This window comes from Ambystoma mexicanum, chromosome 1p, assembly GCF_040938575.1.
Source record: "Ambystoma mexicanum isolate Mex_15411 chromosome 1p, UKY_AmexF1_1, whole genome shotgun sequence".
NCBI classification, from domain to species: Eukaryota; Metazoa; Chordata; class Amphibia; order Caudata; family Ambystomatidae; genus Ambystoma; species Ambystoma mexicanum.
In genome coordinates, this window is record NC_090921.1 from 488,692,098 (window position 1) to 488,710,261 (window position 18,164).

Consider the following 18,164-nt stretch of genomic DNA (forward strand, 5'->3'; position numbering starts at 1 on the left):
TGTATTTGGCTCAATGATGAGTCTTTAATTCTGCACCGTTGTGTGGGGGTAGCAGCCGCATCTTTGTCAGGGTGTGACATGTGTAGGATCACAGTTCTGCTTTCAGCCGATTTCCCCCAGTAGTTTATTCTTGCCCAGCGGTATGCAAAACATGACTTTAATTTGTGCATCGTTTGATCGGGAAGTCCTGCATAAGGTTGGTCTTGACTGGTTAAAGGCAGAAAGGGGTGCTTCTATAGATAAGGAAGCGGGGGCTTTTTATGCTGATATTCCAGGGCAAGAGATTATAAGGGTGGGGTTTGCGATGGCAGTTATCCACTGGGTGCATCCAAAATTTACCCTGAGAAGAAAGTTATGCTTAGAGAATGTTATTCATTAGTTTGGACATAAGTGGTTTGTTGAGGATCCAGGAACTTTTGGGGGTTCTGGAGAGATTGGGTGATTTGTCATTTACAACGGGCCAGATTTTGGGTGTAGGAGTCCTGATTTGGCCTTAACACCTACTAGAAGGAGGCAAACTAAATTAAAGAGACCTTTTTTCAAAGTATATTAATTAATTTGCGTGAAAAGGAGAGGGGTTTATCTACTAAAACAGGGTTTTTAATCTCTCAGTAAGGAAACATGTGCATGGGTTTTGGGGCCAGTTTATAAACCTAGATCCACTAGCATCCTTAAGATGGCTCCAGCTCAGGAAAAAAAGGGGATTAACCCCTCTTTGCCCAAAGGGAAAGGATAACTCTTTTCAAGGGTATGGGGCCAAACTCCCAATTAAATGGGAGTAGTTTAAAGCCCACAAAGGGTAGTTTGAAAGTAAACATAAATAAAGGGAAGATGGCCCTAACTAATTTACGGGGTAGAATAAACTCCCATCTCAGTGAGGCAATGCTCTCGCTATTTAAAGGGGTGCATCGTCCACTAAATTTAGGGGTTTCTGTTCCACCAAGTACTGTTAAATGCTGGTCAAGGAGAGGGTGGTGGGTTAACTCCTACAAAGGGTAGGGAATACATTCCTCCTAATGGAAGCGGCTAAATTCCCACTGAGGCAAAGGATTTAAGTGTCTGCTAATGGGCTGGGCAGGAAGGGGTTAAGCTTTTATGCTTTACTTCAAACGATCCCCCCTCCCCCGAATGCTCCTTTTCAATCCAGACTGTGATTTGTCTTTTTTGTTATCATTTGCAATATTTCTGTTCCGTGTCCTAAATTTAATTTCAGTTTAAATTTTTGATTTAATTTCCTTCTTAAACCGAATTCCTTTGTATGTTTTTATTTTATTTTGAGTTTTTGTTATCTTTTTCTTTTCTTTTTTTATCTTTCCCATTTTTTGTTTTTCCCCACTTCCCTGCTCCCTCTGAACTTTTCCCTTAACAGAGCCGTCCGCCCCCCCTCAGGACGTAAAGTGCGTCAGCACCAAGTCCACCGCCATTCTGGTAAGTTGGCGCCCACCTCCAGTACCAAGTCAAAATGGAGACCTGTCTGGATATAGTGTGCACTACAGAGCCCTGGATGCCGAAGACACCGAGCCCAAGGAGGTGACCCAAATATCACCCGACACCCACCAGGTGCTGCTGGAATCACTGGAAAAATGGACCGACTACCGGATCACCGTGGCGGCGCACACAGAGGTGGGATCGGGGCCCGAGAGTCTGCCCATCATCGTCCGCACTGATGAAGATGGTAATTCCTCTTGTATCTCACTTTGAACACGTGGGCACTCCCTACTAGTCTAAAGCAACCTCTTTATCTCTAGTCCTTTATAACATGAGATCCCAGGGTGTGTGGGAGGGGACTGTACAACAAGCAGTTTGTCCTATGAGAGACTTTAGAATTGTATATCAATGAGTGGGATATCCTGGCTTTAATAACTCTGAGTTGGGGGACCACTTCTTCTGTATGTTCACACACTGATGCATGGGATGTAGTGGAGGTTCATGAGAATTGCTTTGATGCTGATTATCAGTAACTACGACCCACTCCAGTTACTTGTGTTCTTCCTTGTAGGGGTTAAATCATTCCCCCATACGTATCCTTCCCTGGTCACCCGGCTCCATTGCACCTCTGACATTGGCACAAGCAGTGCACGGTTGGGTGAATTGTGATGCAGTTAACCTCATTAAAGAGAGCTGTAATCTGACTGTTGGCACTTGCTGACAGTGAGTGCTAATGAGGTCTTAGGGAGGGACAACAACTGGTCTTAATATCGGGGTGTTTAGCCATGGCTGTTTCCCAATTAAGGCATTTCCATAGTGCAGGAAGGAGTGAGTGTCTTATATGCTCAACCTACTGTAAAATGGTCTGGTGGAGGCTGAGGCGAGCAAGGGGGCCAGCATGAAGGGGAAGAAGAAAAAGCTTCTCTCATCAGGTGGCATAGGGGAAGGTGCACCTCTTTCGTGCTACCTGCTGAGTGTGACTGAAACGATGCAATCTCTTCTCACATGCTGTGGCAAGTACTGCCCATGCACTGGCATAGGAGAGCCAGGGCTGAGATCACTGCAGGAGTCTTGTGGCTCCTGTGAGCAGATAGTATAGTCTAGTACTATGACTCTTCACGGCTGATGCTGCTTATTCGTAGCCATGTTGCTGCAATTACTCTGGATCTGGGAGGAGCGATAAGTGTTGATCTTACAGTAACAGGCTCACATTTTGTAAAGACATCCTCTATAGAAGAAGACAGTGTGGATAAAGTAGTGATGACCATAACGTTAAATCTTTAGAAAAAGGCTTGTTGAGTAAGCATTCACTGGCAAAGGGAGTTGTGCCCATCAATTGTAATTTAATTAGCTGCCATATGTTGCAATTGTTGCCCTATATTTAAACTGGATTAGTTTCAAAAAGTGTACTGGACTAGTTCCTTTAAATTGTAATTGTGTTGGATACCATTCGATTTCACTGAATGTACGTGCATTCAGTGTAGCTGGATTGCTTTCTGTCCAGTGTAACCTAAACAGTTTTGATCTACTATAATGTGACTGGATAGCGTCCATTGTAAATGTAGTGGCCAGATCCATTATAACTCGATTGGTTCCTTTGTATAGTAACTCGGTTGGTTCCCGTCCTTTGTAACTGGACTGGTTGCCCTCCCTTTTAACTGGGTTGGATCCCATCCATTGCAACTAGATTTATTTTTGGTCTGTTGTAACTGGTTTGGTTCTCGCCCAACCTGCACGTCCTGGTTTCTGTCGGGGTAGCTCTCCCGTAGACTCCAATTTGCCTATTGTCTTCACAGGAGGGGTTGGTGACGAGACGTGAACACCTTATCAATGATATAATGTTCCTTTCCCTCTTTCCAGTGCCCAGTGCCCCACCCAGGAAGGTGGAGGTGGAAGTTCTAAACTCCACCGCCATCATTGTGTTCTGGCGCTCCCCAATCCAGAACCGCCAGCATGGACAGATCCGTGGCTACCAGGTCCACTACGTCAGGATGGAGAATGGAGAAGCCAAGGGGCTGCCCCAAATCAAAGACGTGATGCTAGCGGACGCCCAGGTGAGCATCTTACTGGAGTCTGGAAACGTTTGTTCGTCTGATGAAAGTAAATGCCAGCAGCTTCTTTTAAGTGCCCTATATTGTCTGGGTAAAGAGCAAGACGCCAAGCGGCCTTTCACTGTATTGTAGTCTTTCAGCTAACCCAAAACTCGGGGGGGAGGAGGGTACATGGTCCATCCATCCTGTGCTTTTTTCTGCACTGCTCATCTTTCCAAAAACCTCTTAAGTAGTGAGCACTTGCCACCAGATCTCTTTTCCTCATGCTGCATCTTTCTTTCTTTCTTCTCCTCTTTCACTTCTGTGCTTTCCTGCATGTTTCCTCAAGTGGGAAACGGATGACACAACAGAATACGTAAGTAACGTGCTGCGTGGCATCAACATCTCTTTGGTCCGCTGCTTTTCCCTGCCCACTTGACCTCATTTGCTAGTTTGGTTCAGGCTACCCTATGCATCCTTAGGGAAGCATGCCTCCCACGCCTGAAGATGCCCAATTTGCCTGTGTTGAGCATGTTGTGCTGTGGATTGGTGTGTTTTTATTTTCCTTAGCATACGTGTTATGTGGGTGGATGGGGTGAGCAGCAGGGTTGAGCCTGTGTTTTCCTCCAAATGTACCCCAAGTGCCTCCCCAGTATCCCCAGGACACTTGAACAAGAACATTCAATGTTTTTTTTTTGTTTTACATTGAACTGATTTCTGAGAAATGAGTGAGCTTCTCCAGGCAGAGAGTGCGGGGAAGATCTCTCTCCTCTGCAGGTGCCTCCTTCTGGAATGGCCTCTGTGCCCTTCTTAAACTTGAGTCGGACCACCTGATGTTCCGGAGGCAGCTCAAGACTGTTCTGTTCTCCTCTGGTTTCTCTCTCCCCCTCCCCTGCTGACCTACCTGTCTGCTGCACCGACTGGTTGCTTGGTAGCCTCAGAGTCTCAATGGGTACCAGGCTTCTCTCCATGATCAGTCTTCCCTGCACTGCCTCTGGGCCTACCGTGCACTTACGGGCTTTAACTGTAACCTCTACAGTGCCCTGCCTCCTAGCAATTACGCAGCAATGTGCTGCCCTGGCTGCACGTACTCGGAGCGAGGTTCCCCTGATCGCACTTCCCGGCACTTCCCTCTTGCACTTTGCGTTGTTGCACTTGCACGATCTGAATGACACAAGGCCTACTAAGATCATTTGTCTTGTCCTCCCCCGGTCTTCCCTCCCATGCCTTGTCGCGCCCAGAAACACTTGTGTACAGGCGCATTATAAATGACTTATCATAACCTTTAAATAAAACAGAAGTAAAAATCCAGAAATTAATAGAATTCAGTCCCTGGCAGAACACAAACTAAGCAATTTCCTGGTAGGCCAGTCCTTTCTCAGGTCAGAGTTCCAAGGTTAAACTGTATTAACAGCTGTCCAGAAACCCAATAGAGAACACTTTTTCTCAAACTCCTTAGCACCAAAGCAGAGCTGCTTTCTGTCTACTTTCTTTAGAATACCAGCACCCTCACCACCCACACATTAGTCCCAAATCCTGAAACATTCCGTCATCTGAAGAGCTAAAGCCAGAGTGTGGGGTGAGATCATGGCCCGGTTATGACACTTTTGCAAATCAGGTCTGCGGTCAGTCCCCATCACTTCCTCCATGTTCCTCGGTGCCTGATCATTGTGAGCTGCCCCCAGAAGCTTCCTTGTGCAAACTGCACTCAATTTGTCGAATTCTATACTTACATTAATTCTGGGTTTAATATTGTTTTGTCTTGGCTGTGTGTGCTTCTAAGTTGTCAATCCAAATTTGTGCTTGCTCAACTTGGGGCAGATGTCATTTCAGATTTTCTCATAAAGCAGGTGGCTTAACTACAAGTAACGTTTCCAAAACCATGACTACCAGCCCAGGAAGCCTAGTTCCAATTCTCCTTTGTGCAGTTATTGGAAGCTAATTGTGAACTAAAAGCCACTTGGTATTTGGGAGCTTTAAATGTCAATGTGTGAGTTCATATCCAATCCGCCCACCACATCTTTAAACAGAACCGTACCTAGCAGATTCCTTATTTGTAAGCCTTTTCTTAATCATGGTGTTGTGTTCACACAAAAATACATTACCATTCAACTATAATTATAATTGCTCTTTTGTAACACACTTAATACCAACGAGTGGTTTCTAAGTGTAGGATTGGGATTTGAACCTGTGTTGCGCTGCGTTGTCTTGTTTCCAAGACTAACGCGTTGCCGCTGAGCTATCATTCCTCCCCAACAGAAGAAAAATAAAATCAACAAATACATTGAATTTGATCATATGAAACCAACTTCTAATACATAGAAAATCCTAACATTCTATTGAGATATGGTTGAAAAAAACTTGAGAGAAGACTCTAATTGTAGCAAAAATGGATGATATTTGAGTTAGAGTTGGGGTTAGAGTAGAGAACGGAATAAAATGTAGATCAACGCAACCCACTACTAGATGGTTTAGCGTTTCAACCTTGTTAGGATCTTTACAAAATCTACACATTCTCTTATTCCTATCTATTTTTGAGTGCTCTCCTAAAATTTCATTTGTGGGATAGAGATGAAATGAAACAGGGGTTTCCAACATGCATTGGGGAATTGCGACAGGTGTGTTGGAAAATGTGCAGCCTTTTCCATACAAGCTGCCTATGAAAACAGTTAGTATGTATTGCATCCCCCCCATTTAGCACACCAATCCAGATGCCAAAGTTTCTTTTTAACATCAGGAGGATTTGCCATCAGAGAATCTGGTGTGGCACTGTTTTTTCAACAAGAGCGAATCGCAACAATGCATCCAAATGAAGAAATCTCCAGAGGATGCAATCTTTACTGATTCCTTAATGTCTCGGTATAAGGAAGAGCCCGGAGGTATTAACACATTTCTGTATGGCTTTTCCAACCTACTAGAGCTTCTAATGATAACAAACTGAACTCGTATCTTAGAATTCCCATGGGAACACCTTCAGGAAGACAAAGAATCTTTCTCCAGAATAAACCTTCAATTATATGCCATATATCGATCACTGGGGGATCTTTGACATCTGCCCGTACGTCAGAACAGGAACTGCTTTTACTTTATATAACCTAATCCTGTGTAGCACCACACTAAGGTTTATTCTTTTTGCCGGCGCTATCAATGGTTTAGTTTTGGCTTGCATGTTATTATAGAAGGTTTTTATTTTAGCCAATTTCCCTGTGATTGTAAACCAAGATACTTGAAGGAAGTTACTACCCTATGTTATTATTATTTATATTCCAGGTTTGAATTTTCTGGAAGGTGACATTATTACAAACTTGGCCTTTTAAACCTTAGTTTTAAAGTCTTGGCAACGTCCAACTGACATATGGGTTGTTTTTGCCAGTCTCCACCAATAGTTCTCACCGCCCAAATCTGCTGCAATCTTCTTTCAGAGCCATGCATTTTCTGTGGAGATTCAGGATGGTTTGAGTTTCAGAGTAGAGAAAAACATTTAAAAAGCAATTTCAGAGGCAAGAAGAGTTGCAAGGATGGTGATGGGCATTGGGGAGGGGATGAGATTCGAGTAGGCTGAGTAGGGAGTAAACAAGAGGACAAAGAGGGCTGTGCATATGTTCATGATATGAGGATAAAACTGCAAATTAAACAAATCAATACATCTGGGTAAGAACAACTCAGCCATTTGCCCTTCTGAATGAAAAAGAAATGGGTATATCGAAAATGGCTAATTGTGAGATTTCATGGCAGACCTGCACCCTTGTTGTCTGTGAGTGAATTAACCACATTCCAGGCATGCCCAGGCCTGATTTGAATCCTTCCGAGTTTGCTAAATGAGTAGTGTTGAGGTGTGTAATGTCACAAATGGAGAGTTTAGTCTGGTCTTTCATCTCAGATGGACTAGTAGAGGTGAGGCACAGTCGGCCACATGGCAAGCATGATTGACTCAGTCATATGTCTTTAGAATGTATACATGAGTAACAGCACATCCATTTGGGGCAGAGCCAGTCACATTCCAAGCATACAAGGTGCAGCCATTTATTGCTCTCCCTATGCTGAATTGACTACTATTTATCAGGGAAAATGACAATGATATTGGTTCATGAAACCCCTGCTCCTGTAAACAAACTTATCTCTGCAGTGAATGCTTCTTTTGAAGGATTCACTTTTCCTGACCACAGGAAACTTTGCCTTCTATCCACATAAAAAGCTGCCACACCAGATGCCAGTAATTAGCCTTGCAAGTACTACTTTACTCCATTTTCTATTTCTGCTGGTGGGGAAGGTTCTAACCTTTTCATGCCACTGTTTACAGAACCTTGCACCAGCCTGCAGCTTTAATGAAGTTAAATTAATTTAAAACCTGAAGCCTCAGGCCCTGGGAGGTTGATCAAACTTCCATTACCATGAAAGTTCAGGTCAGGAGTTTGGCCAAATAAGTGGATTGCTGATTGAGCAATTATCTTCAGGGCCACCATGGTGTCTGTTTCTATAGGCATATTCCGGTCACAGCTTTCTTCAAAGGCCATTGATAAAGACCTGTGTTAGGTGCTTCACCAATATCACGGCCCATACTAATTCTCTGTGCACTACATCTCTGGGCATGCCTTAGCTCTATGGACCATATTTCTATCAATGTTTGGTCTCAGTATACTCTATCCATGTCCATTCGTTCCTTCTATGGATGCCAGCTGTAGACTCTATACTTACTTGCCCATGCCCTGCTCCGCTGAAGCTCATCTATTGCCCTACCCATGCTTGCCTTCGTGGGCTATATCATCACCTGTGCTTTGTCGCTACAGATAATCTGTGCCCACCTTTGCTCTCAAACGGCTTGATCAGACCTACTTATGCCACATCCTTGCCTAAACCTTTCTCCTAAGATCTATTGTAAATGTCTTTTTAGCTCTGAGGTCTAGCCCTCCCTACGTTTTCTCCATATACCGTTCCTTTTCTTGGGGGACAGAGGTGGTCTTTCTTAGCTTTCTCTCTCAATCTTTTTATCCGGCTGTGAAGCGACCCTAGACCACATGAAGCCCAAATTATGGATGAGACCTTTCACTGATTTGCTGCCTGAACTTGCAATCTCTGGGAGCACCGCCCTGCCTTGGATCCTTGCACAGGGTTTACCTCCGCTTCTCGTTCCCAAGGTGGGACAAATTCTAGTTCCAATTGTAATGTTTCTGTGAGGAACTTCTGGTCGAGTCCGTGCTCTGCCGGTGATCCATGTCAAATGTTTGTCACCTGAACTTGACAAAAGATTTGTATACATTAATTGATGCCTAGCCTTGTTGAAGGGCAGGTTTGGTAGTCAATAAGGCTGCTACAGTATTGAGATGCCGGAATCAGCCAGACATACATTGACCTAACAGAACATCATCTACTATTGATCCAAAGGTATGCAGTGGGTGGGGACGGCTGGTTGTTCCTAAACACTCAAACAAGAGCAATTGGTTGAAAAAAAAAATGCTAACATTCTTGAAGCAACCAGCTCTACCACTAATGATTGCTGAATTCTCCATCCCCTTACTTTGTGTGATGTACAGCAATACTGACACACTTTGGAATAACTCAATGACATGTTTTCTCGAAGATGCATGATTTTGCAGCATGTGTTAATATGCATGTGTACATAAGACAATTTTTATGCACTGATGAGTATTCGAGAGAGAGAGAGAGAGTGTGTGTGTGTGTGTGCGTGTGTGTGTCTGTGTGTCTGTGTGTGTGTGAGCGTGTCATCTATTTATGAAAATCCATATGGTCCGGGAGCGACCCAGGAGTTAACTAGAGTGCATATGACAGACCCATGGGACCTACAAGGGAACCACAAAGTCTTTTTTGAAAGACTAATCGGTTATTAAAAAGACCAATGAGAGATCCATGGTGCCTCTGTGTTATTACTATATGGCCCATAAGTCATGTGGGGCCCATGTTTGGGGTGCAAGAACACATTGGGCCTATAAGAGACGAGTGATGAGTGCGGGAGATTCCTTGTGCATGTGAGACACAGATGGCCCTTAGATAGACCACAACATATCTTTTTTTTAAGTTCCTTTATTTTACAGTGTTCAACATATAAGACCTGTAAGGGAACACGCACTGCCAAAGCCAATAGGTTCAGAAGCAGGCCTTTTGGGAGCCAGGACAGCCAATGGACAAAGTCAAAGTTCTGATGCTCTTCTTCTTTGAAAAAAGTTCTTAAATAGTCAGTGTTCAAAAGAGAAATCACAGCAACCCAAGAGGAGTCACCTTTAGAAAACACAACCTGTAGGGCCAATGCAGGTACGTTGAGGTCAACTTGGTGTAAGTTGAGGTCAACTTGGTGTTGGGTTAAAACGCACTCCCAAAGCTAGGAACCACCCCAGGTGGCAAAACGATAAAATACCCCAAGCCCCACAGTACCTTGAAAATGAAGAAAGCTTTCCAGCTGGTTGCCTTCACGATTCAATGCAGTAGACCCTTGTTCCTGGTCCTTGGTCATGGCGATGAAAGGGAGGATGTCTGGTGGGCTCATGCTGCAGCACTCAAGATAGAGGGACCTGGCAGCAATGGATTTCTGACGATTCAGCGGCTCTTTGGGCACCTTTTCCTCAGCACCAATGACGAATAAAAATCTCTGGTTTGAATTTGCTTGATCCCTCGGTCCTGGACTCTGGATACAGATTTGTTGCTTCTGTAGGGTCCTCTGGATCCCTACGAAGATCTGGCTGGATTCAGACTTCGGAAGACCAGGCACTCGCAAGTGGTCGAGCTACTCCAGTTATTGGGCTTCCGCAGCCTTGGAAAGTCGCAGCAAGTTGGGGGTTCTACCAAAATAGAGTTTGTCTCAGGTCTAGTTGGTTCTATCAGCCTAGGGTCGGAAGTAGTCATTTGAGGGTCTTCCCTGTTGATTTGAAAACCGGGTCGGCACAGCTGCAAGACTTCACCAAGCACTTAGTGGTCCAGGAGGATGCTGCTGGTGTCTTCTCTCATCCTCTGCTTCGGATTCTATCCTCCAGTGGTGGACTCTGCTCTTAGTCCCAAAAACCTCACTTTTTATGCAAGTTCCAATTCATTCATAGCCCTAGGCTGTCAATCACACAGCAGGGTCAATAGGAACTAGTTTCACTTAGGCACACCTAGAGACAAAGGACAGGGACATTTCAGTCAGGACCCTTCCTGCCTTACCAGACACACTGGTGCCTGTGAGGGCTTCAGGGCTGAAGCCCGCCAATGGCAAACTACACAAAGGGCAAAAACCTGATGCAAACAACATCATCCATTCAAGTGAGTTAGTGTAACAAAATGTTACATGAGGAATGGGTTAAAATAATTACTATGTAACCCCCAGCACTCCACACAGGGTGGTGTGTGCTGGACCCATAAAGGAAAGATAAGTAAGACAGGGGTCATCTTACTATTCTTGGGAACAGTAGTTCACCAAAGAAAATGTAGTTACACATTAAGAGAAGTTCAAAGGTGCTGTGTGTCACTATGCAAAAGCAGATGCCTATGGAGTTTACCAGACTCCATAAAACAGTAAGGAACATAGAAAATCGTAGTCAGGAAAACACATGAGTGAGCGAGCAAAGGTCCCACTCACTCAGGAGTAAAATTTAAAAAACCCTGAGTCCAGCAAAAGAAATGGGGGTCTCTAAGGTTAAAGGGAATTGGCACAGAAATGAAAATTCTCCCCGACACCCTGTTCGTACCACCCCCCAGCCCCCAACAGCATGTCCCTGTTCCCACCCACAAACATGGTGGCCCTGTGTCTCCCCTCTGCCCCCCAACAGCTTATACGAGGGAATATGGGTGGGCTTGTCGAAGTGGGTAGGCTCCTCCAAGAAGCAGTAGTCATTGCAAGCGCAGCTGAAATACCTTCCGGCTCCAGCCGCAATAGCCATGCCATCCATAGTGCTGGCCTTCTATTGGTCCAGCACATGCACTATGTGGCTTGCAAGACTTGCAGTCACGTAGTGCAGGCACTGAGCCTAAAGAGGGCTGGAAATGTTTCTGGGCAACATAGGCTTTCCTAATGGAGTGTTGTCGGTTTTTTTTGTTGCTTGAACATGACACTTCAATTAGGAAGTCTGTAAACCTCGGCGGGCTGCCAAGCCCTTCATGGTGGTCCGCATTTGCCCCACAGGCTGTATGTTGTCACATAGGGTTCACAGATTGCAGATGACCGTTTCAGTGCAGGGCTTCCAGTACACCAGGTAGGGCACTAAAGGGACCGTGGGGGCCTACAAAAGACCCATGGTCTAAAAGTGAACCGTGGGGCCTGTCATGTTACGGAGAGCATGGGACAAAAGGATCATGAGACCTCTGGGGAGTAAGACAATCCCATTGACGTGCAGGGAGTCATGGGGCAATATTAAAGTCTCATTATGCGTGTAAAATATGTGTTGTGCATGTGCTATAAAAACGTGTGAATAGAAGACGCATGGCTTGTTGGATGTGCACACATTCAGGTGCGTCTGTGCCTGTGTACATATGACAGTTTCTGTGTACCTTTGTGCTTCAGGGAGTTATGTTACTGCAACAGTTCATGTGACGTTAATGGTGCATGAAAGGGAACTTCGGTGTTTTACAAATAACGTTTGTTGCAAGGTTTTGCTATGGTTTACATCGTTTTTTGGAGGTATTTGTCTGCACTTTGTGTAGATGTAAGTACCACACCTGATTTCTTGGAGGTAATTGCTGTCCTCTTTCTTGTATCCAGGAAATGGTAATCGCTGGGTTGCAGCCCGAAACAACCTACTCCATCACCGTAGCTGCATACACCATGAAAGGGGACGGCGCCCGCAGCAAACAGAAGGTCGTTGTGACTAAGGGTGCAGGTAAACGAGTGCTCACATGGAGGAAATGCCAGTATCTGGATGGTCAGTCCTCTATAGAACGCTGCCACAGTCTTTGGCTGATGTCTCATTGCTTGGCCCACCCACTAGTCACTGGATAGGGAAACCTCCCAATCCAATACCATCATCTTTTTCAACACTTGAGACTCTAAAACTTTAATGTGAATTTCTGCTAGTGACTGAGATCAGTGGCATCTCACAACATGTGGGGAGTTTGGAGGGGGGGTCTGCAAGCCATGGGGGTATGGTTGGGTTTGTGCCTTGGGGGTGTGGGGGGTAGGCAGATGATGAGGTATTCTGCTTTGGAATGGTTGAGTTTGAGGAAGTGGGTGGCCATCCAGTTGGTGATGATGGGAGAGACCGGTTTTGAGAGTGTGGTGTTGTGAAGGGAATGACATTTGGAAGTACATTTGTGTGTGATCGGAGTATTGGTGGAAACATAGGTTGTTTGCGATAGGTTCAAGAGGAGTGGAGCTAGGGAGCAGCTTTGCAGGACCGTATCCCGAAGATAGACAGATTTATCTCAACATAACCCAGGAAAGTCGGCAGGGGTGGTAAGTGACGACCATCTTAACTTGATTTCCACCTGGTTCCTCATCCCATGAGCACATACATGAGATCACAACAAGGATCAACAATGACAAAATGGGTGACATCTATGGTGGCAAGGACTCGAAGTTAAGATTGTGTCACCTCCCACACCCATCAAATGTCATGTTTTTTGTTGCAGCCTCTTAACTGAAGGTTTTTTCACTGAATATACATTCATTTTGAAGTTTTAGAGACCAATCATCTCTCTCAAGGAATCTCAAAGCCAGGGTCTAGAAATCCATCACTTCTTCATTTGTTATACAGTGCAAAGTTATTGGCAGATACAGAGGACGAGATGCTGAGAAGGCAAGTGGGCAGCAGCATTGCTTGTAGGGTAATGGAGAAAGTTCAGGAGAGGGATTGGGGCAACACAATCAGGTTGGGAAAGTAGTTGGTTTTTTTTGCGCCATAAAGTGTGGTATTTCATGAGTAGAGGGCTGTCAGATAAGTGGACAACAGGAGGGAAGACCAATCTTTATGCCAAGGGCATAGTTGGAGACCTGTGTTGGTGCTGTGTCAATGAATCTCCTCTAGATCCAGGACTGGGTAAAGTTGTGGTAGTAGCGAGCAAAGGCAGAGGGAAGAGAGAGAAGGTAAAGAGGACCAAGGTTCTACAAGGTAGGCAGTCGGATAAGCCACTTTAAATAATTGTTTGATCCGGCGCAGATTGGCGGGGAGAGAGGATGCAGGTGGGACCGATATAGAAATGCGGAGGAGAGGCTGTTCAGAATGTGAGGAAGGAGATGCCGTATAAGAGGAAGCCAAGGTTAAGGGCGTTGATGTGGGTATTGTTAAGGGGATTTTTCTTGGGCACTGTTTCTAGGGCCCAGGTGCATACACTTCAGTTCGGTCACCGTTTATCTTTTTGAGTAATCCAGTCTGTCCAAGGGGTTGGTGGCAGAGCGGCCCAAGCCCGACTTTCAGGAGGTGAGCAGTATGGTTAAAAAGGTACATCAAACGCGTTCATAGATATGCAATAAAAGATTTTCAACACAAAAATATAATCATTGTATAGATATGGCAAAGGGAAAAACCACTGCAGTTACAATGTGTAAAATAAGCAACTATATTTATTCTTTGAAATGTATTGGTAGCTCTGTAAAGTCTTGGTAACTTTCAAAAGGTAAGCAAAGGGTTTTCTGAACTTTTCAGAGAGGGGTGGAAAATTCAGTCCATGATAAACAAATGATGCTAAGTCTTTGAAATGTGAAAGGTTCTACCACTTGCAGTGCCGAAGCTCCGGTTAGATCAGAAGGCTGAAAACCCCTTCAATCCAGAAAAGCAACCCCGATGATGATGATAAGGGGCCAAGAGCAACTATTGTTGAACAAGAAAGCACTCTTGGACACAAAAGTAAAGTTTTATGTTTTAGGTTAGGCGAACCTAGGATGCGAGGTTTTAAATAAATCATTACCACTGGCATTGCTCTGGGAAAGCCCACCCCAAATGCTTTGACGCCATTTCAAAAGGGGAAGGACCATATTTAAATCAGGCTTTATGTCACTTTAAAAATAGAACACCAGCTCTAACTGCTGGGGTGATTTGCATGTGTTTATTTATTCTACTTTACTGGCACAGTGAGCTGAAAAAATATTGGAATGGATACTGCCCAGAGCAAAAGCCAATGGTTGTGAATGTAAGCATGAAACAAAAGCATGGACTTTGTCAAGAGATGAGTGAATCAGGACATTACACTGAGTTTGATTTTTTTTTTTTAAAGAGGGAGTGTGAGTCATGCATGGATGATACTCGGATGTGTGATGGATCAAGGGCACGCGGTACATGTAGGGTTGGGATAGTGTAACAGGTGCACCCATGTTCGATGCCCCTTTTTGAAATTTGAAAAAAAAAAAACAAGATGTAATTTTCCCACATCAACTACTAGATGGCATCCTATGAAAAGCATGTGATTCTAAGTAGATACAAGCCACAGAAAATGATTCCTAGTAAGTAATGTTTGCCATAGGATACGTAACATAACCGCATGCTGACTGAGCATTAAGTGTAACTCACGATCAACTCAATTTGAGAGGGGGGGTTGCAGCTTGAATGCCCAGAGGAAAGCACAGTTCTGCGGGGAATGTGTCGGAGGAGACCATCCAGGGATGCAGGCGGCTTGGGCCAGGTTCGAGAGTTTGACATGGTTATGGTGGCCAGCAGGGCAAGTAAGGGCTGGGTGTCTATATTCAATCAGTCAAAGAGCACAGGCAGCCCTTGTATGCCTGATAAATGCAGCAAAAAAAAAGGGAACATGAGCACAAGACCCAGAGCAGGAGGGTTTGTTCATTTGGGGGGCGAGAGGGCAGAACCCTCTTGCCCTCCTCCCCGTCCCTATGGCCGTGCCTACAGTCCGGTAATGTGAATCCGAGCTCACCCAAGTTCTTCCCGCATGGGAAACATTTCAAGTGTATTAATCAAGAACGGCACACCCATCCAGACTGCCGCATTGCTTTGCTCACTTTGTCTGCCTTCTAATTAGGAGGGAATCATTGTGTGCAGTGTCATTAGTTTTTCTAACTGCTAACAAGAGGCTATAAAGGTTGCTGGTTAACCTTTCGCTCTACCTCTCGGGACTAAAGATGTTTTTTATGAAAGGTTGTGTAGCTGTCAGTGGCCCACGTGTCTCGGAATAATGTAAGTTGGTATTTTGTAATAAATTCCCACTGGCCCACATTCTGTACCCTTTAGGCAACTAATGTTGTGTTCCAAGGAAACAATATGATGAAACTGTTATATTGGTGGTCCTTTATGCCAGTCTTCATTTGTGGTGCTTTCTGAAAATCTAGTAGCCGCCAATTTGATTATTATGTTATTTCCCAAAAGAGCTCTCTGCTCATCCACCTCCAACTCTCGGAGGGTCAGACGCTTCTCCAAGCAGAGAGTTGGGGGCAGATCTCTCTCCTCAGCTGGAGCCTCCCTCTGGAACAGCCTCCCTGCCTCTCTCAAACTTGAGCAGAACCACCTCCAGTTCCGGAAGCAACTCAAGTCCTTCCTTTTCGCTTCCGCTTTCTCTCTTCCTCTCCCCTGCTGATGCTCCAAACTGCCCCACGCACACACACTGGTCACATGGATGCCCTCTGAACTCGGGCCCAGGGTCCTGCATGTGTAGCTGCCCTCTCACTGCCTCCTGGCTCCCCCAGAACTTAAGGGTCTGTTCTGCAACCCTGCAGTCCCTTCTCTCTGCACGTAAGAGCCACCTGCTGGCTGCACTTATTGATGTACCTGCACTTTTCCCTTCCCCTCCCCCTTGCACTTCTCCCCTTCCCGCTTCTCTACACTTGCGCGATCTGAATGAAACAAGGCCTAGTAAGAAGCTTTTTTGTCCTCCCTTTGTTTCCCCTCCTTTCTTGCCTCACCTAGAAACACTTGTGTACAGGCGCGTTATAAATGCCATATCATATCATATCATGCATTCCCTCACCATCTACCACCTATTGACGGTGTGTAAAAGCCTTCCAGTCTGTCAGTTTTTCCACCTTTTATCACACTGTGTCCACATGGTTTCCAGCTATCTCTTTATCTCACCATCATTTAGAGAGTTACACCCTGCCTGGAATACATGCAATCCTCCCAGTAAATCAAATGCTTGCCATAGACCTATACTGAATTTACCTTCAATCCCCTCCAAAATACTGGTCATTTCAATTAACGCCTATGAGATCCCTGCTAAACAATCGATGCACCCTCTCAACAGATAGTGAGTGGTATTTCTTCACCAGGTGCATCAAGGTTGCACAATGAGCATAACTAAAAGTTACTTTCCCAATCCCTATTTCCAAAAACTACAAATGCTGCAGATGGCCCAAACATTAAAAAGGTGATTCTATCAAAAGAAAATGGCGCATGATTCAAGAGAACACTAGTGTTTTAAATTAAGAATACTTTTAATTTTCCTCTACTAAAAAATAGAGGGGAAAGAGGAACTGTAATCATTAGACAAGGGCAGGGGGAAAAGCAAGGATTGTGAATCTGAAAAGAAGAACCAATAAGGAGGACGTTGCATGCGAGACGATTACACAATACGTTTGACTAAGATGAGGCTGACATCTTGAAATTAAGTTATTTAAATTTAATATGAAAAAAAATAATTGTACCATCATGAAGAAGGAGCCCAAGCTGAGGAACCATTGCTTTCTGGTTATTGTATCGAAAGGACCTCTGATGAAGAAGCCAAGGAATGTCCCACGCCCCCAGGCCCCAGGCACAAGTACTCACAGTGCTGGATGTTAGAAGATTCAGATCAAGAACAGCTGGAAGCAGTGAGTTTGGGTGCCAAATGTAGGTCGGAATAGTCACAGTTGGGTTCCTCCAAATTGAAGGTACCTGAACCCACAACCCATCAAGGATCCCGATGACCCAAAGGAGCAACCTACAGGACACCCAAGATGGTGACCCACAAAGCAGAAGCCCCAGCATCAATTAAAGTGGGGGACAGGAGCGCAGAGCAACCCATCCAAGAGTTCAGGAGAGGAGTGGGCAGCCAGCCAGCAGGAAATGGTTCTGCAACAGAGTAAACAGCACGAAGGCGGTGCAGTGGCAAACTACCCAACTTCCATGCCAGGCCACCCCCCACACTGGGGCATTTGGAGGAAGAATGGTTTTTCAGGAAAGCAGCCGAGCAGAGGCCAGGAAAATGTCCCACCAAGGAACAGCCAGTCCAGTCGGATGGGAGGCTGGTAGGAAGATAAGAGCACAGGATTGGATTCCACCAGCAGAAAAGGAGAAGAGGGGGCAATGACTGCATTTATCAAGGTCTAGCCAGTAAAACCACACCAGGTTCTCAACAGCACCATACCATCTCCAGTAGCAGTCTTCCAGTACATCCGGTAGAGATCTGAGGACTGCACAGGGTCTCCTACATTCACATTCACAACAAAGGTCAGTACACAAAGGTTTTGGCAACCAGCCAATTAGTATGACCCTAAAGACAACCGAATACACTTGCCGGCACAGGCTATAGATTGGGAAGTCCAGTGGGTTTCATTAGGTTTTGAGCTAGTTCACACCAGCTTAACCAAAAGCAGTGTGCGCCTTTCTGGGCTCAGAATGAGCCTACATCAGCAAAGCAACCATTTTGGCCATTCTTTCTGGTTCATATAGAAAGAGAGAGGACTCGAAACAAAATGGCCTGCAGCCGAAAATGCATTGGTATCCCAGTGGCTACCACAAGGGTGCAGTGGGATATTAATGTGTTTAAAAGTGACGACATTCCTGATGTAGACCACACTAAATCACAACTGCACCAGCATACTTCACAACACAATTTCAACAACCACCCTGGTACCAAAAAGAA

The 18,164-nt window shown here is 45.1% G+C and overlaps 1 protein-coding gene across 14 annotated transcripts in view; it reads left to right on the forward strand.

Annotated features, from left to right (window-relative positions):
• The window catches only part of PTPRS (protein tyrosine phosphatase receptor type S), a 671,876-nt gene that overhangs the window by 504,665 nt on the left and 149,047 nt on the right, over positions 1 to 18,164 (forward strand). For 6 of the 14 annotated variants that reach the window (XM_069649333.1, XM_069649335.1, XM_069649332.1 and 3 more), the window contains exons 11-14: positions 1,370 to 1,675; positions 3,289 to 3,482; positions 3,808 to 3,834; positions 12,145 to 12,262. The exons of 4 other annotated variants lie outside the window; for them this stretch is intronic. In XM_069649333.1, the coding sequence (XP_069505434.1) occupies positions 1,370 to 1,675; positions 3,289 to 3,482; positions 3,808 to 3,834; positions 12,145 to 12,262 (645 nt within the window). The remainder of the gene's footprint in view (positions 1 to 1,369; positions 1,676 to 3,288; positions 3,483 to 3,807; positions 3,835 to 12,144; positions 12,263 to 18,164) is intronic. 4 more of the 14 variants (XM_069649337.1, XM_069649336.1, XM_069649339.1 and 1 more) reach the window with 1 other exon arrangement.